This window comes from Heptranchias perlo, chromosome 22, assembly GCF_035084215.1.
Source record: "Heptranchias perlo isolate sHepPer1 chromosome 22, sHepPer1.hap1, whole genome shotgun sequence".
Lineage (NCBI taxonomy): Eukaryota > Metazoa > Chordata > Chondrichthyes > Hexanchiformes > Hexanchidae > Heptranchias > Heptranchias perlo.
In genome coordinates this window covers 15,562,808-15,580,196 of record NC_090346.1, presented here as the reverse complement: position 1 = coordinate 15,580,196, position 17,389 = coordinate 15,562,808, and the positions used below count along the sequence as shown (strand labels likewise).

Below are 17,389 nucleotides of genomic sequence, written 5' to 3'. Positions count from 1 at the left end.
CAATTTGTAGTGGGTGGGAAATAGACACTATTCAGCACTCCAAAATTACTGCACAGTAACCTACCAATATCAGAGTAGTTAGGCTCAACACAAACAGTAATTTACAGGTTTAAAATTTAATTAATGTTATCAGATAATAAAAGTAACTGAGAAGGCAATAAAAATGTTATTGTAACACTTAAAAGGCTATTTGAAACCCCAGGGCAAACTCTGTCCTTTCTAACTTATTGAGTTAACAGCTTGTGCTTTGTGTTTTGTTTTCTGCAAAGAGACTAGTTGCTGTCCCAAAATGTCCAGTCCACAAATCAACTCCCCCCATATGCCGCACTGACTACTTTGCCCATCCAAAATCATCTCTTACACACTGTCCTGATCCCGAGATACCATGGGGCTGAAATTGCTCAGCTGTTACATGCTGTAACTCCAGCGGGACAACTGCAAACGCCACCAGAACTCGCGTCCTCAGCCTATAGAGGTAGATGATCCAGCCCTCTTGTGAACATTATGGGGGTCATTTTCACCTTCACCGCCTAGGGGGCAATCTGGTGGCACGGATCACCTCCCTCTTGTAGAACTGGCCAATTTTCATCCCATTGTGATTTAGATAGGATGAAAATCATTCGGGTTCCGCAATGGACAAACAATCTGCACTGCCAGATTACCACCCAGGCGGTGAAGGTGAAAATGACCCCCTATGGATCTGGTGACCTGGGACTATGGAATTGTTTACAGTGCAAAGCAACCAGGAGCAGTTGAATAGACTAACGTTGCAGTGAGATCTGGGGCTTTGTAAGATTAGCTCAGGTAGGTGAGGAAGTTTAACACAGCATGGTCTTATTTTAAAATTCTCGATGGTTAGCTACCCCTCTCGCGATATTAAATATTTGGGCAGAATCTAATGCAAGGCCAATTACATGCAGTTAGCCCAAAGCCTTTTGCAGTTTCAGACTGATCTATCTTAACCAATGTTAAAACTCAGTAATTACCAGGTACAGCAAACATTGGTTATTTTTTTCCACCATTTGCTAATTTTAGTGAAAAAGTTGCTGTGAGTATGAAGCACTTTACACCCACACCTACTGTTTTCACCAACATCATGAAAAGGAGGAAAATATACCACTCCAAAAACCACAGCTAGCAGAATCGCAGACAAGTGCTTTAATGCCTTTGAACGACATGCCTCTGTCTGCTATTTTAGCAGAGGTTAAAATAAACGGGTTAACAGCTGCATTAAAGAGGAGCGTCATATGTTAAACCATCATCCACTGATATCACCATCAGTAACTTTTAGGGTCACTCCCTGAAATCGGTCCTAAACGATTGAAGTTACGAATTAAAGCCTGCGTCTTCATTCGGCATGTACCGCCGTGTAGAGATCAACTTGTCCGCCCTAGGCCTAAACATTATGGGGGTCATTTTCACCTTCACCGCCTAGGGGGCAATCTGGTGGCACGGATCACCTCCCTCTTGTAGAACTGGCCAATTGGGGCGGACATATGAGGAGAGGTTGAGTAGATTGGGACTCTACTCATTGGAGTTCAGAAGAATGAGAGGCGATCTTATTGAAACATATAAGATTGTGAAGGGTCTTGATCGGGTGGATGCAGTAAGGATGTTCCCAAAGATGGGTGAAACTAGAACTAGGGGGCATAATCTTAGAATAAGGGGCTGCTCTTTCAAAACTGAGATGAGGAGAAACTTCTTCACTCAGAGGGTGGTAGGTCTGTGGAATTTGCTGCCCCAGGAAGCTGTGGAAGCTACATCATTAGATAAATTTAAAACAGAAATAGACAGTTTCCTAGAAGTAAAGGGAATTAGGGGTTATGGGGAGCGGGCAGGAAATTGGACATGAAGCTGAGTTCGGATCGGTCAATGCCCTGTGGGTGGCGGAGAGGGCCCAGGGGCTATGTGGCCGGGTCCTGCTCCGACTTCTTGTGTTCTTTAGATTTGTGGTTGGGATCAGATCAGCCATGATCTTATTGAATGGCGGAGCAGGCTCGAGGGGCCGATTGGCCTACTCCTGCTCCAATTTCTTATGTTCTTATGTTCTAAACCATCTACTGGAGAATGCATGGGATGCCCACCATTCATAACCTGTCTGGCAGGACGTCAACTAACTCTCTCGTTATACACTGGGTGTTACCCCCCACCAACAATCTGACCTACCTCATCTCTTATTTTAAATTCAGTTTGTCAGCCTATTACAATTAATTTACAGTGACCATCTAGCAGATGTGGCTTCAGCAATAGATAATACCATTTCAGGACTGCTACAATTATACACGAGAGAGCAGGAGCATAATCCTAGTGGGAGGAAAATGACCGCAGAAGAGAAAAACTTCTCTCTGCTGATATAATGAGGCACCTCACAGATCCTGGCCCAACTTAGTATAACTGTGCAGGTCAGGGAAAGATTCTGGTAAAGGATCATGTGAAAATGAGGACAGAACGTAACCCTGAATTAATAACTGTTTCATTATTTCTGCAAAGATGTTTGGGCACACAATTGTGCGAGAGCCAGTAGACTTCTGCAGTTGTCGAGAGTATTTAATAATTTTGAAGAATGCTGCGTTACTGCAGTGAGTAAACAGTGCGTGGGCACCTCCCAGGGAAGCGTTGCGGAACAAAACTGGGAATGTGCACCACCCCACCCACTCCTAGCTGTGGTCTACTGATTTACCACATCAGGTCCAGTAAAACTCATCTAAACATTTTACGAAAGCATCGCTGAGCCAGTCAGCGTGAACATCAATGCTCAGCATCAATGAGAACGAACACACATTTCTTGTAAGCAAATGAGAAAAAGAAACCAGTTCTCCGTGGCTCACTAGGCAGACTTTACGACACAGATTAAGAGGTGGTGGAACCAAAGGGAAGTTGTGGGTCAGGTGCTTTTGTAACCAAAACCATTAAATGGCAGAAGGCAGTCATCTTGAAGCATTTGCTAACACCTAGCCCAGGAAAACATTCCTCTGTGTGAACATATAGGTACACACTCATACACACAAACACGTTCACAGAAACACACACACAATTTGATCTGATCCATTGGTTGTGGGATCGCTTAGCTCTATCTATAGCAGGCTGCTTCCGCTGTTTAGCATGCATGTAGCCCTGTGTTGCAGCTTCACCAGCTTGACACCTCATTTTTTGTTACGCCTAGTGCTGCTCCTGGCATGCTCTTCTACACTCTTCATTGAACCAGGTTTGATCCCCTGGCCTGATGGTAATGGTAGAGTGAGGGATATGCCAGGCCATGAGGTTACAGATTGTGGTGGAATACAGTTCTGCTGCTGCTGATGGCCCACAGCACTTCATGGATGCCCAGTTTTGAGCTGCTAGATCTGTTCTGAATCTATCCCATTTAGCACGGTGGTAGTGCCACACAACACGATGGACAATGTCATCAGTGTGAAGACGGGACTTCATCTCCACAAGGACTGTGCGGTGGTCGATCCAACCAATACTGGTCATGGACAGAAGCATCTGCGACAGGTAGATTCCTTCGTGTTGGTTCTCTCACCACCTGCTGCAAGCCCAGTCTGGTAGCTATGTCCTTCAGAACTCGGCTAGCTCGGTCAGTAGTGATGCTACCGAGCCACTCTTGGTGATGGACATTGAAGTCCCCCACCCAGAGTACATTCTGTGCCCTTGCTATCCTCAGTGCTTCCTCCAAGTAGTGCTCAACATGGAGGAGTACTGATTCACCAGCTGAGGGAGGGTGATAGGTGGTAATTAGCAGGAGGTTTCCTTGCCCATGTTTGACCTGATGCCATGAGACTTCATGGGGTCCAGAGTGAATGTTGAGGACTCCCAGGGCCACTCTCTCCTGACTGTATACCACTGTGCTGCCACCTCTGGTGGGGCTGTACTGCTGGTGGGACAGGACATGGTGATGGAGGAGTCTGGAATGTTGGCTGAAAGGTATGATTCTGTGAGTATGGCTATGTCAGGCTGTTGCTTGACTAGTATGTGGGACAGCTCTCCCAATTTTGGCACAAGTCCCCATATGTTAGTGAGGAGGACTTTGCAGGGTCGACTGGGCTTGGTTTGCCTTTGAAGTGTCCGGTGCCTAGTGGTCCGATGCCGGGTGGTTTGTCCAGTTTTATTCTTATTATTACTTTTTGTAGTGGGATTGTACAACAGTGTGGCTTGCTAGGCCACTTCAGCGGGCAGTTAAGGACAAACCACATTGCTGTGGGTCTGGAGTCACACATAGGTCAGCTGGGTAAGGATGGCAGGTATCCTGAACCAGATGGGTTTTTACGACAATCCAATAGTTTCATGGTCACTAGTACTGATACTAATTTTTTATTCCAGATTTTATTTTAATTAACTAAATTTAAATTCCCCAGGTGCCTGTGGCGGGATTTGAACTCATGTCTCCGGATCATTAGTCCAGGCCTCTGAATTACTAGTCCAGTAAGATAACCACTATGGTACCGTACCCGAAGCGCTGCAATCCTGCCACATGCAGTTGTGAATGGTGGTGAACAATTAAACAACTAACGGGAGGAGGAGGCTCCGTGAACATCCGCATCCTCAATGATGGCACAGCCCAGCATGTGAGTGCAAAAGACAAGGCTGAAGCATTTGTAACCATCTTCAGCCAGAAGTGCGGAGTGGATGATCCATCTCTGCCTCCACCCGAAATCCACACCTTCACAGAAGCCAGTCTTCAGCCAATTTGATTCATTCCAAGTGATGTCAAGAAACGGCTGAGTGCTCTGGATACAGCAAAGCCTATGGGCCCCGACAACATCCTGGCTGTAGTGCTGAAGACTTGTGTTCCAGAACTAGCCGGGCCTCTAGCCAAGCTGTTTTAGTACAGCTACAACATTGGCATCTATTCGATAAGGTGGAAAATTGCCCAGGTATGTCCTGTCCACAAAAAACAGGACAAATCCGATCCAGCCAATTACTGCCCCATCAGTCAACTCTCAATCATCAGCAAAGTGATGAAGGTGTCGTCGACAGTGCTATTAAGCAGCACTTACTCTCCAATAACCTGCTCACCGATGCTCAGTTTGGGTTCTGCCAGGACCACTCGGCTCCAGACCTCATTACAGCCTTGGTCCAAACATGGACAAAAGAATTCCAGAGGTGAGGTGAGAGTGACTGCTCTTGACATCAAGGCAGCATTTGACCGAGTGTGGCTCCAAGGAGCCCTAGTAAAATTGAAGTCAATGGGAATCAGGGGGAAAACTCTCCAGTGGCTGGAGTCATACCTAGCACAAAGGAAGATGGTAGTGGTTGTTGGAGGCCAATCATCTCAGCCCCAGGGCATTGCTGCAGGAGTTCCTCAGGGCAGTGACGTAGGCCCAACATCTTCAGCTGCTTCATCAATGACCTTCCCTCCATCATAAGGTCAGAAATGGGGATGTTCGCTGATGATTGCATAGTGTTCAGTTCCATTTACAACCCCTCAATAATGAAGCAGTCCATGCCCGCAGGTAGCAAGACCTGGACAACATCCAGGCTTGGGCTGATAAGTGGCAAGTAACATTCGCGCCAGACAATGACCATCTCCAACAAGAGAGAGTCTAACCACCTCCCCTTGACATTCAACGGCATTACCATCGCCGAATCCCTCACCATCAATATCCTGGGGGTCACCATTGACCAGAAACTTAACTGGACCAGCCACATAAATACTGTGGCTACAAGAGCAGGTCAGAGGCTGGGTATTCTGTGGCGAGTGACTCACCTCCTGACTCCCCAAAGCCTTTCCACCATCTACAAGGCACAAGTCAGGAGTGTGATGGAATACTCTCCACTTGCCTGGATGAGTGCAGCTCCAACAACACTCAAGAAGCTCAACACCATCCAGGACAAAGCAGCCCGCTTGATTGGCACCCCATCCACCACTCTAAACATTCACTTCCTTCACCACCGGCGCACCGTGGCTGCAGTGTGTACCATCTACAGGATGCACTGTAGCAACTCGCCAAGGCTTCTTCAACAACACCTTCCAAACCCGTGACCTCTACCACCTAGAAGGACAAGGACAGCAGACGCATGGGAACACCACCACCTGCACATTCCCCTTTAAGTCACACACCATCCTGACTTGGAAATATATCGCTGTTCCTTCATCATCGCTGGGTCAAAATCCTAGAACTCCCTACCTAACAGCACTATGGGAGTACCTTCGGCACATGGTCTGCAGCAGTTCAAGCTGGCAGCTCACCACCACCTTCTCAAGGGCAATTAGAGATGGACAATAAATGCTGGCCTTGCCAGTGATGCCCACATCCCATGAATGAATGAATAAAAACAAAATTACCCTGGATTTTCCTAATCCCACCCCAAGCAGGTCAGAGCAGACCTCTGCCTTGACCATTTCATGACCTCTCACCTGTTTTCCGGGCCAGGGCTCATTAGTGATGCAGGAGGGTCCCAGTAGGATCTCCGTCACCAAGAAGGAGCCCATTTCTGCTGGAGTAGGAAGATGAGGCAGTGCTGCACAAGAGATGAGAGCAGCATCAAAGTGGACAGAAGAATGCCAAAGACTGAAGCAACTTTTTTTAATGAATGAATGGGATTGGGCCATTACTAGGCCCTCTCCTTCTGTGCGGTGACCGAGGGTGATTGTCACCGCTGCCCCAGGGACTATTGCCACTCATCGCCTGGAAATATCGGGCAGGAACCTGGGCCCTAACTACCTGCCGACATTTATATGCGGTCAGTGGGGAATGGTCAGTGGTTTCCTTCCTGGTAGGAAAAGTAGATTAAGGTTGTGGCCCAAAGGCGGTGGTTGGCCTCACTGGCCCAATTTCCTGCTGTTGTTATCCCACCTGATTTAGGGCAAGACTGGGAAGAAAAATCTAGGCCGTACTCGCATTCTCATTCAGACACTCACACCTTTGCCTCGATCATTAGGCCTCCCTAAGCAGACACAAGCCTTTCGTCAGTTAAAGAAGGACACTCCTACTCTGATTATCTGTAACGATTCTCACCAACTTTAAAACAGTTGTTTGAAATGAACAGAAGTTCCAAACATAAACGGTGATGACATTACAGGGGAATTGGCTTGGTGGAGTTAAAATGCACAACAGAAACTGATTTATTGATTTATCTTCTGCATTCCTCCACATGGACACTGCATCCTCAAACTTCCACACACCCACACCCAAGCTATACTGACAATACACCATCAAACTTCCACAATACAACCCCAAACTGACACTGCATTCTGAACTCCCCACATCCCCATTCTGATGATGCACCTTTCTCAACCCTTTGCCCCCATACATCTTGAAACATCTGCACATTTCCCATCAGCCCAGCAAGACCACCGGTCAGTACCTATAAAAGTACTGACACACTCACTCCTGCATGATCATCAGTGAATATACATGAAATCTTTGAGCATTGACAGAGGTTCTTACCTCAGAGGCAGGTCCCGTATCTGCACCTGGGCAGGAGAAGGTGACAAATTCATGGCATCGTTTGTGGACTACAAAGGAGCAGACTGTAAATGAGAACATAGAATATAATCAGTCAAATTAACCAACAAATCAAGACACACCAACCTACACAAATCAACTAACCAAGACACACCAACCAACCAATCAATGGGATTAGACCAGATAATGGAGTGATATTAGCACTTGGGATTCAGGCAAGTCTGAAAGTAGTGCAAACCAAATTAGAAGTGACTTAAACCTGAAGTTGAAAATTACCCCAAAGAGTGTGAGAGAGAGAAAAGTTGAGAAATGGAACACAGCCCAAAACAAAATTAATTTTACTTGTATTGTTCAAGCTTTGCTCAATCTCTATGTTTAACCTTTTACAGTGTAAGGTAACGTTAAACACCAATAGAAGTATCCAGAATATCTCTGCTAAAAAAAGTGCCTGGAATAATGGCTCCTCTTCTATTACAATTGAAGTGAATCATTTCATCGAGCTGAAGTAAAGATTGTGCCTGTCAGTCTTTCAACAGCGCTCGGAGAGCTGGGGATTATGACCAATCAGACACATTCACCACCTCTGGACCAGCAGCTGCTTCATTAGATGCATTCGCTTTGCTACCAACTCATCCCATTTATTAGAATGCTCCCATTAACCAAATCTTCCAGTAATAACTTGGGAATGAACTGCTGCCAGGGATAGGGATCCTTATACCATTGTCTTAGTGACCACTGCAAAGCTCAGTTAGATTTAAGTGCAAGCAGCAGAGAGCAGTTTTTTATTCTTCCCTTTTCTCCCATCCTCTCCTGAAGGTGCTGACCCATGGTGGGCTATGGTTTCATGACTACCAGCAACCCTTGGGTAGCTCATTCAAGAGGCTGTTCTTCAGTTGTGAGGCTATAAAAAGATTTTCAAAACATTTTTAAGGGTGAATTTGTATTCATAGACAGGGATGTCAGTGCTAAACAATGGAACTTGTGTTCCAAGACTAACTGCGCCTCTAGCCAAGCTGTTCCAGTACAGCTACAACACTGGCATCTACCCGACAATGTGGAAAATTACCCAGGTATGTCCTGTCCACAAAGAAGCCGGGGGTTATCTTTGCATTCTAGGATGATCCTGGAATGGTGAACAGTTTTGGCAGAGGAGAGCAGGACCTGATAGTGCTTTATGTGGTCCAGCTAGATCTGGCGATGAATGGCTAAACCAGTTGTCTGCCATAAACGTTCAATCTGCGTCCCTTGGACTTAAGGGAGCGGAGATGAAGGCTGTACCAGGAGGACCGACCAGGGTGAGAGAGAGTAATGGGGACAAGGGCATCAAAGGTGGAGGTGAGGGTCTGATCGAGTAGGTTCGAAGAATTAAAGAGAGGCTTCAAAATAATTGGGTCGGTAACGCAGATGAGGTTCGCCACCTGGTTGGCCTTTGACAGTCCCAACCATAATTCAATTTTGAAAGGGTCTATCACCAATCAGATGCAAAATCTGCCAGAAATTCTTCAGGGGTCCTGGCAGCAGCAGCAACAACAACAACAGCTTGCATTTATATATTAAAGTAATAAAAGTAATAAAGGCGCATCGCTGGAGCGTTATCAAACAAAACTTGACACTGAGCCACAAAAGGAGATATTAGGACAGGTGACCAAAAGCTTGGTCAAAGAGATAGGTTTTAAGGAACATCTTAAAGGAGAGAGAGGTAAAGAGGTGGAGATGTTTAGGGAGGGAATTCCAGAGCTTAGAGCCTAGGCAGCTGAAGGCATGGCTACCAATGGTGGAGCGATTAAAATCAGAGATGCGCAAGAGGCCAGAATTGGAGGAGTGCAGAGGGTTATAGAGCTGGGGAAAGTTACAGAGATAGGGAGGGCCCAGGCCATAGAGGGATTTGAAAACAAGAATCAAGAATTAGAATTTTAAAATCGAGGTGTCCCCGGACCGGGAGCCGATGTAGGTCAGCGAGCACAGGGGTGATGGGTGAACAGGACTTGGTGTGAGTTAGGATACGGGCAGCAGAGCATTGGATGAGCTCAAGTTTACTCTCAATCATCAGCAAAGTGATGGAAGGTGTCGCCGACAGTGCTATCAAGCGGCACTTACTCACCAATAACCTCCTCACCGATGCTCAGTTTGGGTTCTGCCAGGACCACTCGGCTCCAGACCTCATTACAGCCTTGGTCCAAACATGGACAAAAGAGCTGAATTCCAGAGGTGAGGCGAGAGTGACTGCCCTTGACATCAAGGCAGCATTTGACCGAGTGTGGCACCAAGGAGCCCTAGTAAAATTGAAGTCAATGGGAATCAGGGGGAAAACTCTCCAGTGGCTGGAGTCATACCTAGCACAAAGGAAGATGGTAGTGGTTGTTGGAGGCCAATCATCTCAGCCCCAGGACATTGCTGCAGGAGTTCCTCAGGGTAGTGTCCTAGGCCCAACCATCTTCAGCTGCTTCATCAATGACCTTCCCTCCATCATAAGGTCAGAAATGGGGATGTTTGCTGGTGATTGCACAGTGTTCAGTTCTATTCGCAACCCCTCAAATAATGAAGCAGTCCGAGCCCGCATGCAGCAAGACCTGGACAACATCCAGGCTTGGGCTCATAAGTGGCAAGTAACATTCGCACCAGACAAGTGCCAGGCAATGACCATCTCCAACGAGAGAGTCTAATCACCACCCCTTGACATTCAACGGCATTACCATCGCCGAATCCCCCACCATTAACATCCTGGGGGTAACCATTGACCAGAAACATAACTGGACCAGCCATATAAATACTGTTGCTACAAGAGCAGGTCATAGGCTGGGTATTCTGCGGCGAGTGACTCACCTCCTGACTCCCAAAAGCCTTTCCACCATCTACAAGGCACAAGTCAGGAGTGTGATGGAATACTCTCCACTTGCCTGGATGATTGCAGCTCCAACAACACTCAAGAAGCTCGACACCATCCAGGACAAAGCAGCCCGCTTGATTGGCACCCCATCCACCACACTAAACATTCACTCCCTTCACCACCGGCGCACTGTGGCTGCAGTGTGTACCATCCACATGATGCACTGCAGCAACTCAACAAGGCTTCTTCGACAGCACCTCCCAAACCCGTGACCTCTACCACCTAGAAGGATAAGAGCAGCAGGCACGTGGGAACACCACCACCTGCACGTTCCCCTCCAAGTCACACACCATCCCGACTTGGAAATATATTGCCGTTCCTTCATCGTCGCTGGGTCAAAATCCTGGAACTCCCTTCCTAACAGCACTGTGGGAGAACCTTCACCACACGGACTGCAGCGGTTCAAGAAGGCGGCTCACCACCATCTTCTCAAGGGCAAAATAGGGATGGGCAATAAATGCTGGCCTCACCAATGATGCCCACATCCCATGAACGAATAAAAAATGGAACGCTGTCAACTTTGTGCACCCTGTGTCAGCATCCCACGGCAGGTACAGCACAGGTTAGATACAGAGTAAAGCTCCCTCTTCACTGTCCCATCAAACACTCCCAAGGCAGGTACAGCACGGGTTAGATAGAGTGAGGCTTCCTCTACACTGTCCAATCAAACACCCCCAGGTCAGGTATAGGATGGGTTAGATACAGAGTAAACATTGTGGGGCCAAATTTCCTTGACCGTTCCGCCAAATTCATGCCCTAACTCCAGTGAAATGGCTAGCAAAATGGCTGGATGCACCAGAGATGCACCTGTAATGGTGCAGGTGTCTACCAGCCCCATGAAAATGAGGTAGCAAACTCCAGTGGGATCTGTGCTGGAGGGTGCCTGTGGGTGCAATCCCAGAAAGGCTGCTGGAATCATGGCCCGTGGATTTTCAGCCCTGGTATTACTTAGTCGATGCGCCTTATTCCCAATTTCAGAAGATTGCCCTAACTGCACCAAAGTGATGTGTCCATTTTCTACTCCATGCATCTTTATAGTCTTTCTGAGTGAACATTGGCCCTGAATTTCTGAGTGGGTTCTCCTGATCGATGGAAACCTTCGAGAAATAGTGTAAGCAGCCATTTATACCTTCCAGTCAACCGTGTCTGATAGATGTGAAAGAAAGAAAGAGCTTGCACTATGCATGACATCCCCAAAGCACTTCACAGCCAATGAAGTACTTTTGAAGTGTGGTAAGTGTTGCAATATGGAGAAAAACAGAAGCTAATTTGCGCACAGCAAGCTCCCACAAATAGCACTGAGATGAATAACCAGATAATCTGTTTTAGTGATGTTGGTTGAGGGATAAGTGTTGACACTGGGAGAATCCCTGCTCTTCTTCGAAATAGTGCTATGGTATCCTTTATGTCCACCCGAGGACAGACGGGGCCTCAATTTAAAGTCTCATCTGCAAGACGGCACCTTCGACAGTGCAGCACTCCCTCAGTAATACCCTGAGATATCAGCCTGAATTATGCGCTCAAGTCTCTGGATTGGAGCTTCAACCCATGACATTCTGACGTAGAAGCGAGTGTGCTACCACTGAGTCAAGCTGACACAAGGATTTAAACATAAGAATTTTAAATCTGAGGCGTAGGGGCACTGGGAGCCAATATAGGTCAGTGAAGATAGAGATGACAAATAAGTGGTACTTGGTGCAGGATAGGACCTAGGCAGCAGAGTTTTGGATGAGCTCAAGTTTATGGAGGGTGGAGGATGGAAGATCACCCAGGAAATCATTGGAGTAATTGAATCTGGAGGTAACAAAGGCATGGATGAGGATTTCAGCAGTAGATGGGCTAAGGTAACGGCGGAGGTGAACAATGTTACAGAAGTAAAAGTAGATGGAGGCGTTTATGAGGTGGGAAACTCAAGAAGGGAATCGAGAAAAGGAATCACACAAGAATGGTATCGGAAAAGAAGGGTTTTAGCATAAGATGGCTATTGCACAATATTAAAGATACCCATACATGATAATGAAGTCGATGCTTCTGGTTGGTATGTGAGATAAGAGGAAGATGGTTGAAAGCGCACAGCAGTTCTAAGTAACGGCTATTGAATGCAACGATCTTTGTGTTTATATTCCTCTATCTCTTTGACCATGACTAGCTGGCTCCTAAAGACCTAGCTGAGATCAGAAACTCACCATAGGGGAATTGTGAACCTGCAGCACATATTGTTAGTACATTAATACAACACATCAGGCTGTACCTGAGTTAGGGCAGTTTAACGAGGAACAGTATGAATTCTTTTGGGTTTAGGTTTATAGAGAGAATCTTTTAATACTGCATCCTAGACTGCTGCGGTAAAACAAAGACGAAATAATAGAGGCTCCGACCGTAATTTGTCAAACCTCCTTACATATGGAAGTTGTGTCAGAGGACTGGAAGGTTGCCAATTTAACACCTCTATTCAGAAAGGGAGAAAGATGAACCAGATAATTATAGATCAGTCAACCTAACACCAGTAGCGGGTAAGCTTCTGGAGGCAATAAAATGTGATAAATTTAATAATCACTTAGAAAGACATAGGTTAATGAAGAACAGCCAGCACAGTTTAGTAAAAAGCAAGTTATGTCTGACAAGTTTAACAGAGTCTAATATGCATGTACATTGTGGCACAAGTGTACTTGTACACTGTGACACTTGGTATACTATACATGTTGCATTGTAGCAGATGGTGTAGTGTACACAGTACATTATAGCTTGTGATTTAGTATACACAATAAATTGTGGCACATGATATAATATAAATATTACATTGTGGCATGTGGTATGATATGCATGGTACTTTGTAGTACATGGTACAGCATGTAGGGCGCACTGTGGGTACATGATATGGTATACACTGTATATTGTGATATTTGGTACACACAGTACATTGTGGTATGGTATAAAGGTACATGTGGTACTTGTTTCTGATCTCAGCCAGGTCTTCCGGGGCCAGCCAATCATGGTCAAACAATTACTCAGAAAGAGGAAACATTGTGGTTCATGCTATACCACAATGTACAGTGTATATAAAATCAGGTACTGTGTATACTATATCACATACTATAATTTACTGTGTATACTATACCATATACCACAAAGTACTGTGAATATGATTCCATGTACTGTGTATACTATATCACATACTGTAACGTACTATGTATTCTATACCTTGTACCACAATGTACTGTGTTTATGATTCCATGTACGCTGAATGTAATGCATATCAATGGATTGAAACCAAAGAACAATTGCAATGAAGACAAATTGAAGAAGGTGAATGAGTAAGACTAGCTCAAACCAGCGTTGATTCTGAACACAGCAATGGGCAGAGGATAGAATAACTTGCTGAATCATCACAAGCTTCTCTGTGTAACTCCTGATGCTCCCTTCAGAGCTACCTTTAGGCACCGGCAAAATCTATGGCACCGGGCTGCTCCCCAATGCAGAGAACTTCCATGTCTAGCAGTAAATACAGTTAGAGGATACAGCTATAAGAGGTGTGAAACTATTGGGTCAAGGGAACTGGCAGATTGGCAAAATGACAGACTAAGGAGAATAGACATGTTAAATAAACAGGAACTGAGGGAGGAGTAGGAGTAGTTTTGGAAAGCAACTGTAAAGAGAAATACTGGATAGAAAATGAAAACAATAAAAGAGATCATCAGTTCAGCAACAGAGTTAATTACAGCATTAACCAAATCCAGTCAAACAGCCAAAGCAGAAATAAATGGCAAACCAGCACGGGGTAAAGATATAGCACATCAGGAAAGTATTATAGTAGTAAAGAATAAAACATTCTGAGGAGAGAGGGGAGTGATCATGTGAGTTAGTGTTACTTTTGAAGTAGCTAATACTGGATGGTGTCAGCCTTGGCTCAGTGGTAGCAGTCTCATCTCTGAATCAGAAGGTTGAGAGAGTGCTGCACTGTCAGAAGTGCCGTCTTTTGGATGAAATGTTAAACCAAGGCCCCCTCTGCCCTCTCAGGTCAACGCAAAAGATCCCATGGCACTATTTCGAAGAAGAGCAGGGGAATTCTCCCTGGTGTGCTGGTCAATAGTTATCCCTCAAACAATATCGCTAAAACAGATTATCTGGTCACTAACTCGCTGGGACCATGCTGTGCGCAAATTGGCTGCTGCGTTTCTTACATTCTACAGAAGGTTCGCTTGGGGGACCAGGGGGAAGCATTCCTGCTCCTCCTGGCCCACAAGCAGTGCTGGAAAAGTACTTACCTGTTGGATCTGGCCGTTCTCCCCTCCCTCCAGCTGCCAGGTTTCCCGAGGCTTGGAAAATCCGGTACACAGGCATTAAATTCAAATGGCTGCCAAAATCTGAGGAACGCAGCCTCATTTAAATATTATAATCACTGACCTGCCTCTCCAGAGTGGTTTACTCGGCCGCCCCCAAACCCGCTGTGGTAAAACCGGAAGTAGACACGTTCGCAGCAGGTTGGGGTCGGGTTTCACATTTTTAATGATTTAACCCCCCACGACCCTCTCCCACCCATTGTGGGGGCGGTTAAAATTCCCCCCACCTTTTCAAAAGTGTTTTATTGGCTGTAAAGCACTTTGGGACATCCTGAAGTCATGAAAGGTGCTATATAAATGCAAGTCTTTCTTTCTTTGTATATCATGTATGGAGTTCATTTTCTAGGTGGTCTGAAGTTGTGCCCCACAGAAGATTTAGATTTTTGACATTTTGGTTCACTTTTCAGGATTGTGGAATAATTTAGACTTTTATATTTTCTGATTATATGAGAAAGAAAATTTTAAACGAACACAGGAACAGACTCGATAGCTCTTTCAGGGAGCTGGCGCAGGAGCAATAGACTGAATGGTGTCCGTCTGCGCTGTAAAAGTCTACAATTCTGTACATCTTGTAAGAAAATATACCTCATGGAGCTGCACAGGAAGTGCCTATAATGGCGAATGATATACATTGTGGTAAACTATTATAGCAAAATAATGTTTCTCGGCTCTAGTTTCAAGTTGCTACATTACTGTACTGGTCTGAGCCTATTAGTTACTACTGGTGAGATTCGTGGACTGGTGCTTAACACATTTATATGATATTTCTTTGTTTGCCATTTTAACACTGGAGGTAACCCATTTAATTAAAATAGATCAACACCTCCATTACAATAGGGGACAAATTAATGTCACACGAACACATTAAACATCTATCCGTTAATATCACCAACAGTCATTTCTAGGCTTCGCTCTTGAAATGAATCACTGATAATATAATACTATAGCATAAAAATTGTTCTTCATTATTGCCATAGAAGATGACTTCCTGTTTCACCTTGACATTGTGTCACTTGCCATCTTGTGCGTTTGGAGCCAGGATCTGGTGTACCTTAAGGGGAGAGGTGATCCATTCAGGTTCACACTTCAAGACTTGCCCTGTTTGAGACAAGGTGTGTTGCTCTACTGTCATCACATCAGGACTATTCTGCCCCTTCAAAATTGGGGTTTGGGCAAAATTAAAAGAGGAATCAGCTCACTGAGAAATGGAGTAATACAGTGAAGGAGAAGATAACCGATAGCAGGTTTGAGCAATAGGTGGGAAAAAAAAAATCAATTTATAGGGCACAAATTCTGAATTATCCATTTCATAGTGGGGTTGAGATTTTTTTTCCATCCTACATTAATTGAGTTTGACAGGGAAAGAAAATCATAAAAGTATAGAATATGTATAAATGAAGATGAAGTATAGTATGTAATGGTGATGGGAACTATATATGAATGCGGATTATACATAAAGATTAATTTTCCGACATTGTGCTCCCTGTGGGTGAGGCTCCCACCAGTCGCACATTATCAGAAAATGTGCCCTGTCGCGTATAGTAATAATAACTGAGGAGTGACTGTCTGATTCCACGCTGCCAGTGAGGAACCTCATCCAACAGAAAGGGATATCAGAAATTCTGACCAAACGGTCGGATGGTCATGTGAATCGTGTGCCAGGATCTCTGATATGAACTCCTGGTGGGTAAGGCTTCCTGCCATCAGTGCGAGTCGGAGAATTACTCCCAGTGTGCATATGTATGTGGCAAATATGTTGATGAGAATTAAGCACACTGCACTACGTTTAATCTACATTCATATCTTAACCTCTTGTGGGAATACTTGGTGTACCCTAGTAAATCCTCTCTGGGACCACATATGTTCAGATTTAGTTACTATTGACTCGGTTTGAATGCAATATATTCATGAAGTTTTCAGTATTTGAAGCTATTTAAAAATAGCTTAGATGGTGGGTGTTTGAATTTACCCAGTGAATAGCTGACATGTTGAAGAGGTACGATTCAAGGAAGTTTCTGAAGGGGGAGAGAGAGATGAAGCAAGATGGAGAGGTTTAAGGAGATAGTTCCAGAATGTGGGGGTAAGGTGACTGAAGGCTGTGGCACCAATGGTAGAACGGAGGGATAGAAAACACACAGTAGACCAATGTTAGATTAGCAGAAGGTACAGGAAAGGACATAAAGCTGGAGCAGGTTGATACAGTGAAGGGATTTGTAAATGAATACATGGATTTTGAAGCTGATATGCTGAGGGAAGGGAGCCAGTGCAGGTCGGCAAAGAGGTTATAGGTAAGTGGAATTTTGTGTGGGGTAGGATGGGAGTAGCAGAGTCCTAGATGAGTTGGAATTCATGGGAGTTGGAGCTTACGAGGCTGGCAATAAGGTGGTTGGAGAAGCTCAGCGACAGTGGGGGTGAGGTGAGGATGGAGATGGGCAATGTCTCGAAGATGAAAATAGCCAGTCTTGGTGATGAACTGGATGTGGATTTGAATCTAAGCTCAGGGTAAGGCAGGAAACTGAGGCTGTACATCATCAGGTTGAGCTTGAACTGGATCAAACAGTGGGGATGGGATTAGCAGCTAGGATGCAGGCTTGATGGCAGGGGCTAAACAGGATGCTTTTGGTCTTGCCAATATTGAGTTGCAGAAATAAATAACTGATTTATAACCAGCCGCATACTGTTCACCCTGGGCTATGGTAGATCTGGGAGATTTTGTGATCGGGGGAGGAAGCACCTTCAAAAACAAAAACTAG

At 45.3% G+C, this 17,389-nt stretch overlaps 1 protein-coding gene across 2 annotated transcripts in view; it reads right to left on the bottom strand.

The window, feature by feature from the left end:
- Positions 1-17,389, bottom strand: part of prkcba (protein kinase C, beta a) — a 185,635-nt gene that overhangs the window by 98,452 nt on the left and 69,794 nt on the right. For both annotated transcript variants that reach the window (XM_068003013.1, XM_068003012.1), the window contains exon 3: positions 7,392-7,474. In XM_068003013.1, coding sequence (XP_067859114.1) covers positions 7,392-7,474 — 83 coding nt within the window. The remainder of the gene's footprint in view (positions 1-7,391; positions 7,475-17,389) is intronic.